General features: G+C 33.2%; 3 protein-coding genes across 3 annotated transcripts; all 3 read right to left on the minus strand.

The window, feature by feature from the left end:
* Window positions 1-832: 832 nt before the first annotated feature.
* On the minus strand, window positions 833-4,252 carry LOC111367300 (plant cysteine oxidase 2-like). Its single transcript, XM_022988113.1, has 5 exons — window positions 3,783-4,252; window positions 2,926-3,050; window positions 2,587-2,743; window positions 2,084-2,287; window positions 833-1,237 (listed from the first exon to the last, which is right to left on the minus strand). Exons 1-5 carry the CDS (start codon window positions 4,018-4,020, stop codon window positions 1,104-1,106), a joined length of 858 nt encoding a protein of 285 aa, XP_022843881.1. The 5' UTR covers window positions 4,021-4,252; the 3' UTR covers window positions 833-1,103.
* A 2,770-nt stretch (window positions 4,253-7,022) lies between these two features.
* Window positions 7,023-9,047, minus strand: LOC111374019. Its single transcript, XM_022996630.1, has 4 exons — window positions 9,039-9,047; window positions 8,811-8,934; window positions 8,521-8,591; window positions 7,023-7,184 (listed from the first exon to the last, which is right to left on the minus strand). The coding sequence occupies exons 1-4, from the start codon at window positions 9,045-9,047 to the stop codon at window positions 7,023-7,025; spliced, it is 366 nt and encodes a 121-aa protein (XP_022852398.1).
* LOC111367311 (membrin-11-like) lies at window positions 8,322-9,572 on the minus strand. The gene has a single exon (XM_022988124.1). It carries the CDS (start codon window positions 9,508-9,510, stop codon window positions 9,073-9,075), a length of 438 nt encoding a protein of 145 aa, XP_022843892.1. The 5' UTR covers window positions 9,511-9,572; the 3' UTR covers window positions 8,322-9,072.
* Window positions 9,573-10,118: the final 546 nt, after the last annotated feature.

A 10,118-nucleotide genomic window follows, 5' to 3' on the forward strand; every position in this document is an offset into this window, starting at 1 on the left:
CTATGAAAAAAAGTGGGCAGTTATAGAGCGATCAAACAGTTTTTAAACTGTTGATCACGAAGAGATCATCCAGAGTGTATAAAAGGAAGAAAAGACATAGAGCAAGAGACCCGAATCAAATACTCTCAAACAGAGAATATGTAACTTTCAATTTCTTAGTTTAGATTTAAACACTTCTTTTCAGTAACTCGTGTGCTTGCGCCCCTTGGAGGCATTCTGTTTTTATTTTCCAATTGTAAAGTCATCGCCAATAAAACACTCATTTTTGAGACTTTGTCTCAAGAAGTTTGTCCCTTATACAATCGTCTGATCCTTTTTTAATTGTTAGCGACTAACCCGCGCGAAACACTACCAGAGTCCAACTCTTGATTAAAAATAATAATCATCAAATGAATCTTGGGTATTTTATAAAATTAGACATAACAGGAAATCATGCACACAATGTTACGGAATTCTAAGTATTTTACAAAAATATCGAAGACAATTAAAACTAATAAATTTGATCTCTCTTTACAATAGTCAATTTAAGCATATAGATGAGGTGATTTAGGGTAAATTCATTGCATCAAGTTTTACCGTCAAAAACGGTGTGGATTTTATGTCTTTAATGAGTAATCTTTAACTACTCTCAACTCTTCAACTGTTTGAATTTCAATTTTGCTATTTGTACCTTCGAGATTGACACTCCCTCATAAAAGAGGGGGCCCATAATTATTTTATTAAGTGTGAGGCCCCCTCTTGTGATGGGGTGTCATCCTGTACAAATAGTAAAACTCTTTGAATTTATCTACTTATACATAATATTTTGCACCCCTTCTTACAGAAACAGTGGTGGCTGCAAAATGTATGTTTTCTATATATATAGCAAGCTCCTTATGATTAAGTTCAACCAGTAAAAACGCAGCAGAGTCTCTTACAAAGCTGCTCCCAACAAGAACGGAAATAATGACACTATAATTTGATACTTTCCAACATCTACGAGAGAGAGAGAGAGAGAGAGAGGAAAACCAGTTCTTAAAGAAAGACACGAAAAGTGGAGAAATATAAAGATAAAAGGAGCCCCTAAGCCAGCTAGGAAGTACTGTGAAGAGAACATAACACACTTAAGAATTGTATTCATCAATTGGCGGACCCAAATACGGAATTCCATCCATTTCCGCTTCTTGGGGCATTTCAATCTCTTCAAGCCATCCATAACAATGGCCATCATCCTCTACCTTTGTAAATTCTTCTATATCTGCAGGTGCAAATAGAGAGTCAATAGAAAGAACTACAATAAAGAAAATGGAAATGCACTGAAAATAAGATAGCACAACCTTATATTGCATGCATTTCATGCAGTATGAGATTTGGGGCGCGTTTGGGGTATGATGTACTTCGTCCGAACAGGCTATCATAGTCATATTATGAGCTGCATCCCAGTTATAAAATAGGATGCTGCTAGAACTCTATACAAATGAATAGGTTCAACCAGCATCGTGTAACTGTAACACAGCAGCATTCAAGAATCCTATTCATGGAACTGATGACATATTTCTTGCAAAAGGAGTCAGACTTCCTTAGAATCGAATTCTCATTTGGATTTAGTTGAAGATGTCAATGTGAAGTCATAAATTCAACCATTCGAAAGGGAGCTGAAGCCCTCCTTAGAAGGAAGTCTCCCTTTAAGTTTGGACTAAGAGACGAGTCATAAATTCAACTATTCAATTTTTTTCTCCCAAGACTGACCTTTTTCCAAGTGAACTGTACCTTGATACCACATTCTTTGATAGATATGCAAGCTCTCTAGGTTGCATTACCCTTTAGGTCAGATTAATTGTGCTTAAAAAATGACCACATCCTATAATATCTAAGAGTTGGAAGATATGCATTTCTATGTGGTTTGGAAGGGGAAGAAAATTGGGCATTTCTAGGACAGAGAAGTTATTCACAATGTGTAATTCAACAGTTCTTAAAATATGGATTGATGAAGAAGTATGCATTCATGCGGCCGATCTCAAATTTATTAAGAGCGACACATACTTTGTTGCTGACCAAAAAACTCTTTAACGGATTATACTACGAAATGAGATTATTTCCTTACTTGACGAAGCACCAAATGAAGTCTCTCTGTAATATGAGCAATCCCGGTCATCTTCTTTAGAATATGGAGGTCCAAGAACATCAAGAATAGCAGATGGGGTTACAGCAATGAATTCATGGATATTTCCTCCTGATGTTGGATATAATACAGAAGTGTCACATGGTGCTGTGAAGTTCCTGTTTGCTTTTATCCTTGCCCGTCTCACTGCATGCAATTCCATCAATATCTCATTTTACAAGATCACAGTTAGGGTAGGGCGTGTTTGAATGGCCTTTTCAACTTTTGAAGTGTTTGCTTGCCATTTTTTTTCCATGAAAAATATTTTCCAACCTTTGAAAATATGCCAATCAAACACACCCTTAGAGAATGTTCCATAAGCTGTAATGCTTGGAACTGATAAATAAGATTTGTAACTTCTTTTCCTTCTTAAAAAATTCCGTACATTCCTTTAACCGAACATATCATACTGGTGGGGTGGAAGAGAGACGGGAAAAACAACTCACCTTTAGAGGGCGAATCGTAGTTATCAGAATCGAGGGGATCAGCCCAATCATATGATTTAATGTGCACTGTCCCTAATAGAAGCTTGCTGAAAACAGTCATCCCTGGATGATTATGGAGAGGTATGACAGCAGTTGCAGGGAGAAATAAAAGGCATAGCTGTGGAAAGCATAGAACAAAGTGAATAGAATTACTAATTTAGCTTGAATTCACAATAGATTCCTAACTATGCACTGGAGGAGTTAATTTTACAAAGACAGATCTTGGATTTAATAGATTAGGTTCATATTTGTACTGAAGGACAATAATTGAGAAAAAAGACACCAGAGAGAAAATCTTACTGAGAAATTATGGCATTTGTAGATGGTAGCAGATGCAACTCTAGGATTCCCTTCAACTACTGCACTCTTAGGTTGAAAGAATTGCAGATCTCTACTCAGCCCCACATCTTCAGGTTTCATAACATCTACAAAATTATGGTAATAAAAGACTGATCAGAGAAATAAATCGCTTTAGAGAGTAAGAAATTCCAAGTACCTAACTGAGTTAATGTTTTCCTCTTCATCGGTTACACGAATGCTTCTTCTCCATTGGCATTCAAGAAAATTAAATTAGGAAACCTCGTTGTGGTAATTATTCTATTATGGTAAGGATTCTTCAAATTTTTCCCTTAAGAGTTCTTTACCTAGGCTGTGGACCAAGATCACGGTCAAGACGACATTTAAATAAATTAATATGTTCATCTCAAATGAGTTTGTTTAATGAGGTGGTTCAATATGATCTAAGGACGATTGTTGTAAGATCAACTAGTTTATGAAAAATTGTGACGAGATAGTTCCACAGTTAAGTATAACTGATGCCATGGATTCACATTGTTTATGTATCAATTCCAATAGTGAAGCCAGCCTAAATTCAATACCTTAAGCTTTAAGGAAATAATAACCCTCTTGGAGTTTGAAATTTGAGCCAACAATCTCAAGATATTGGATCAAAGAAAAAAAAAAAAAAAAAAAAATGTAATCCACCTTGGATCCCAAAAAGATCCCAAAAAAGTGTAAAGAACAACATATCAGACATCATTAACATACATATGCATTTTCCAACTGTCAAACTCTTAACGAGATGGCTCAACTTGATATTAAAGCCAGCTAAGATTCTAAGTTTTAAATTTTTAGACGAAGAGACACACACTACTCACCAAGAATGTTGCACAATCTTTGAACATCACTGGGTGGAGGAACAGTGCCAGGGCCTCTGAAAACTTGTTGGCATGAATCAAATAGCGTCTGCAGTGTACTTGAAAACATTTTCACAGTTCTCTTTACTTGAATTCTCTCCTTTCTTTTGCACCTCTTCTTCTTGATAACCCTATCAACATTATTTTCAACTCTGCTCGATCTCCTTTGCTCCACCAGACCTACAGCCTCCGTTGTCATCAACAAAACTTAAAAATATAAGGTTGTTTTTCCTTTACCCAATCAAGAATCTCTTTAACCTTCAAACTGTTTTTGCATGCAAGAGATATATATAAATGTGTTTGTGTGTGTAGAAATAGATATTCTCTTTTGAATTTTCTTGGTCTTCTTCTTGGTCTGATATAATTGGATTTGGGATGAAGAATTTAGTGGGGAACTTTGGAGGAAAAAGTCAAGTGGAAAATTGTGGGTGGGATTGGGAAAAAGAGCAAGATATTAAAGGATAGATGCAAGATGGGAGGAAAGAGAGAGGGGGAGAGAAAAACCATGGGCTATGGGAAGAGTAGATAATAATATGTGCATGGAGTGAAAGAAAATATTGAGTTGAATAATGGAATGTTCGTCATTATCGGGAGTTTCATCTCAAAATTTTAAATTATTACTTCATATTGAAGATATGGTGTCCATATCTGCTGTTCAAAATTGAATATCCAATTTACTTAGTATTCAATAATTTAATGATACATTATGTTACACTTATTTTTAAACAGAAACAGTAGTGAGAGAAAAGTAAAACATGTTAATTTGAAGTGATGTGTTAATAAATCATTGAGTGGACAATCAATTTTGAAAAGCGGATCTCAACTCAAAGATATATAATCATTTTTGTTCAACTAATAGATTAAAACTAAATCAAAATCAATAATCAATTATGATCATATAATTCATAAAATTCATAACTTTTTAACCATACATTTTATCAACTTTTATCAAATTTAATATATGATTTTTATCTAAACCAAACAAGGGTGTAATATATATTTACCCTTAAAACTTCCTGCAAGATCTTGTATGAGAATATAAATTTTGAAATGCAATAGTGGAGTCAAATTTTCATAATGGTAAGTGTAAAATATTAAAGGAGTAAAATATGGAATAATTCCATAGGTACAGAAAACTATTGACAGAAATAATACAAGTGTTGCGTTGACAGCATCTATATGGTGCATTTATTGTATTTATTGTGTCAAAAACCAATATAAAATTGTTAAGTGTTTTTTTGTAAAAATTCTATCAAACTTTTTCTGTACTTGTAATAAAACTGTAAAATCTATATGTATTTGAATATATTTAAAAAAAATAATATATCTATATTAAATTTAAAGAATTTAAAAATGTTGTGGAGCAGTCGTCACCCGGCTGCACCTCTCGTGCTTTCATCCCTTTTGAAATGTGACTGATCGTTAGAAAGTTTCGTATACATTTCATAAGTAATATATTTATTTTTATACTATAAAAAATGTATTCAACGTAGAATTGAAGGAAAACTAGTTGGAAAGGGTTGTATCCGCCCCTAAGATTGAGCAGAAAACAGCTAACTAAAAGTACACTGTTTTCCGAAGTTTGAATACCATACAGTAATGTGTGTCGTGTCATTTAGCCATTTTGTGTGCAATTTGAAAATGACACAATAGAGCCACATCTGGCTTCTATAATATCTTGCTGTAAATTTCTCATTGGGACAACCTTTTTCTTTTCTTTATTCTTAAACAGGTAATTCATCCACCTTAGTATCTCTATCTATTCCTACGTATTAACTATTTCGTATAAAAGTTTTGAGTTATTGGACAAATATTACTGAGTTACGTGTTCGTATTCGTTTATACTTTTATCTTCAACACGTTCTCTAAGTTACGTGTACAAATTTTTTCTTTTAATAAAGAAGTAGCGACAAGACTTAAATCCACGTGCTTTCTAGAGGCGTATATAAATAATGTTAAATATTATATTTCAGAATTTACTCAATCTTAAAGTACGTTAACTGAATATTTGAACATAAACTGTCTGATATACTAATTAATGAAAAAATGAGACATAAATGCAACAATAAACACAAATTGTGGACTTTTACGACAATTAAAAAAGAGTGCAACAATAGAAAACGTAGTATCCATTCATTTCCTACTTCGACGACTTTGATATTTTTTAACCTTAATTTTTGCTATGACTGCTAGATATGGTAAAATTAAAATATGATCACGTTGGGTAAATTACATCTTCCCTCCATATATATATATATATATATATATATATATAGAGGAAAAGACAGTGTGGCGAGATGTTATTGAATGAAAAAGTTGACTGTGTTTTAAATAGATCAATGATAAAATGACACGTGACATTATGTCAACTATTATGTCAAGCATGATTCATATATAAATATTTAAAAAAATAGTAAAATTTCCCAACTTTTAAGCTTAGCCAAACAAGCTAACAAACGTGCAACATGCAGTTTATGGAATTTGGAACATATGGAAGAAAGTGAACAATTGTCCCCTCGTGAAAAATAGAAACTGCAAATTGCACCTTTATTAGTGGAAAATGTGCAAAGTGGCAGATAATGACATGAAGTATAGCAATCCCACGAGAGGAAGTAACAAAGCAAGGTGCATTTTTACTATTGCTCATTTAGGCAAGTTGTCTAAAGAAGTCAAGCATGTGTAAACGTAGGAATTGTCACATCACTTTTCGGCTAATGAATAAATTTAAGATGGTAAACAAAATTAACAACATGAGAGCAAGCTAGTCTATGCCAAATTGAATGAATCAATCCTGTTTATGTCCATAATATAAACAAACAGCTCACCAGCAATGTAAATAACTATGTGCTAGGAAATGGATTTTGATCTCAGAGCAAGGGAGAGAGCGTCGTTTATCAAACCAACGTGCTCAAGATCGATGAATTGCAGAAAAATTTCAACTGGGGCGGGTTGACGAAATCAAAATTGGAATATGTAATACATACAAAATAGCTGCAAATTGAGACTTCAAACTACTGTTTCGATTACTCCATTTTTCTTTGCATACAATTTGCACACTTTTTTCCATATGAATGTCGTGAAAGCATAAAATTGGACTTTCTTTTTACGCTAACATATTCATGAACGAACATCACTTCACTACTAGAAGGTTACAAGCAAAAAGAATACATGATAGTGACTCAATACCAGATGGAATTCAAATCATGTTGTCCACCTCCAAAAGACAATAAGTACAATGATAGTGAGAACCATGCCTGCATATTTAATCCACCAGTCGACATGATTTCGCTTCTCAATGAGCCGCATTACAGAGTTTGATAGCCCCAAAGTGTTGAGGACATCCAGAGCTTTTCTTTGAGCTCTCTGCACCAATGCAAATCCAGTAAGTTATTGGGATGGATTAATTCGTTTACAAAATTATCCACGTATAGGAGATTTGATTTCTCAGATTATGCTACAAAGATTTTCTAAAATGAAACAAGCAAAGACTGCCAGCGTGCTAATTTGTACATTTTGATTAGTTTTTAAAGAAACTAGATATTACCATTGTTCTAAAAAGCTAGCCTAGGTGAAGCTTGGCTTTGCCGCCTAGCCACGCTTTACGCTTTTTTATGCATAGGCTAGTTTAGGCTCGTAAGAGCTTAAAACTTGGCCAGTTGGCCATGTTGCCTAGCCATTCTTTACGCTTTCTAATATACCAGTTATTACAAACACTTGCTGCTAAACATGCCAGAGAAACTCCCAGTAAGATATAACTAACAGTACACTTGGAATATCTCCAATAAACTCTTTAAACATAATATGCATTCTATTTCAAAGAGTCAACACTTAAAATTATGCTCCAAGAAACTCTTTAAATTAATATTTTAATTTAGAGAGACAGTTTCATCTTAATTTAGAGAAAGCTTTGGAGAGCTAAACCCACTCTTTATAATTCAGTACATTTAAAGTATTTCAGTTTTCAATAGAGGAAAATAATATAATAATTTGTAGAAAAACTAGTAAAAATAAAAGATAGAAAAAAAATAATAAATATTTTTTTAGGAGTAGTAAAATTAAATATCAAATATAAAAAGCATGTTGAATTACTTAAAAGTTTTATCTCTAAATTTATAGATACTTTCTAAATTATAAAATATGCTCTTTAAAAATAGAGAGCCTCTTAGAGATGCTCTTGGACACGCGGAAATTGCAGATAAGTATGTCAATAAATTCGTTTTTTGTATGTACCCTCCAACCCAGTAAAGATCACATTGTTTGAATATTTACAGAGATTTGAAAAACGCACACTTAACAATTTGCATCATTCTTCAACCCATAGCCTCTATTGCCGCTGATTAAGCTTTAGAGAAGACAATTGTAATGGGGCGTGTAAATACAGAAACTCTTAACATTCTTCTTGGGATGGAGGGAATATCGCCTATCAAGATAGATAGTGCAAATGTTTTAGCGGATTCCTATGGATATTTCCTACCCTACTTCATAAGTAAATATTAAGCCATGTCCACGGGACGGAGGAATTTAAGAGAAAAAGATTAAGAATTACATATCCAGGCAAAGGCATTGCACAAAGAAAAAATAATTGCCTGTCTTGTATGGAATTTACAAGCACATAATGGTTCAATACGTAAATACATTAAAACTTACGAAAAAAAACACACACTTTGCACAAAGATTTCAGTCGTCCTAGAAAGAAAACCTTTAACATTGTTCCAATTCTTCTTGCAGTCTTCGCAACCACCTTGATCACATCTGCGCTAACATCAATTCCTAAATTTTTCAATATCATCAAATTATTTATATTACACATCCTAAAAAAACTAGTCTTCCTAAATTAAATTGTATAAAGATGTTTCAATACACTTTGCAGACTTTCCAACCACTTTGATCATACCAGACTACCAGTGGCAGACAACAATTTTTAATTTTTTGAATAGGATCATATTCTTCGAAATGAAACCTACATAATCATCGTGATTTCAATTTAACTTGTGTAACAGTGTGCTTGGCTCCCTTCTTTAAGCCCTTTCCCAAAACTTTGAAAGTTGAGTGAAACAAGAGTAACCGGCCATCTACGAAACTTAAAATCAGGCATCAAAGCAATAAAAAATTCCTATTGAGTCATAAAAGTGGAATACATACATTTAAAGACCTTGATCATATTATGGACAAGGCGTTGTTCAAAGTATTCATATAGAATCGTATAATTTATATTACATAGTACATATATTTTCAATTAAACAGCATAACTTCAATTTAAACTGATTAACATTTTGGATCTAAATTTCAACCAATCCTCATATTTAGACTTAAATCCGTACATATCAATGCAATAAAAATCCCAACTGATCCATACTATCGGAGTATTACATATAAAATTATACGTACACATATGAGTTGGGAGATACATTTTCCAGAGATCGCGTTGAGACTTGGCGGCGATGGAACGCCAGAGACGGTCCATGTCAGAGCAGAGGGACTGGATCTGAATAATGTCTCGTCTAATTACGATGGATGGATCATCGGAAGTACCCGAAACGACGCCGTTGGATGTTGAAAGTGAAGAAGAGACGGAAGACGACTTGTACTCGAGACGCTCGAGCCTCTCCAAGGCGTCTCTTGTCTTCAGTAACAAACGCTTCGAGTTAGAATACAGTTCCGATAAATTTCCGCCACCGCCCGTAGCCATTCTCCATTTTTTTTTTTTTTTAATTATTTTCGTCCAATAAAGTTTTAAGCGCTCAATGAATTTCACTTCCCACGTTTTTATTGCCTGCCACTTTCATCAACGGTTCTTATATATGCTTATTAATCATTATTGTATTATTCTTAGCCTCGTGTGGTCCCACTATTTCAAATTTTAACGCGTAAAATAATATTTTTTTTTTGAGAATGAATGATCTAAAACGAATAAAAAGATTTCAATTTTCGTGTCAAAAAATTTCATGAAAGGTTACGTAGTCGAAAATAGGAGAGAAAAAAATAAAATTTAATTTATTGGGGTAATTTTCTTTTGGTTGCATTTTTATCTTTTATTTCCTATTAATTATCACATTATACCCTTGTTTGAGTCACATTATTTTCGTAAGAATGCATTTTTGAATAATATATTGATAAAAAATATGTAATTAAAAATAAGAAAAAAATTTAGATTTGCCTGTAATATTATTTTATTGAAGAATGTTTGATTGAAATGATATCAAATTACTGTTTAATAATATATTTTTTTGAAAGAATGTGGTCAAATATGATGTATATTTTCAGTGAAATAAAACTTATTTGCTGTTTATCTTTTAA

The sequence above is a fragment of the Olea europaea genome, chromosome 2 (assembly GCF_002742605.1).
Source record: "Olea europaea var. sylvestris chromosome 2, O_europaea_v1, whole genome shotgun sequence".
Taxonomy (NCBI): Eukaryota; Viridiplantae; Streptophyta; class Magnoliopsida; order Lamiales; family Oleaceae; genus Olea; species Olea europaea.

Bases quoted from the DNA above. Each gene is read 5' to 3' on its own strand.
- LOC111367300 (XM_022988113.1), bottom strand. From the start codon at position 4,020: ATGACAACGGAGGCTGTAGGTCTGGTGGAGCAAAGGAGATCGAGCAGA. The intron at 2,744-2,925 runs GTAAGATTTTCT...TGCTTTCCACAG, and splicing joins ACAAATGCCATAATTTCTCA to CTATGCCTTTTATTTCTCCC. The intron at 2,288-2,586 runs GTGAGTTGTTTT...AATTGCATGCAG, and splicing joins CTACGATTCGCCCTCTAAAG to TGAGACGGGCAAGGATAAAA.
- LOC111374019 (XM_022996630.1), bottom strand. The intron at 8,592-8,810 runs GTTAAATTGAAA...TGAAAAATTTAG, and splicing joins CCAAGCACACTGTTACACAA to GAATTGATGTTAGCGCAGAT. The intron at 7,185-8,520 runs GTTTTCTTTCTA...GCATTGGTGCAG, and splicing joins GAATTGGAACAATGTTAAAG to AGAGCTCAAAGAAAAGCTCT.
- LOC111367311 (XM_022988124.1), bottom strand. From the start codon at position 9,510: ATGGCTACGGGCGGTGGCGGAAATTTATCGGAACTGTATTCTAACTCG.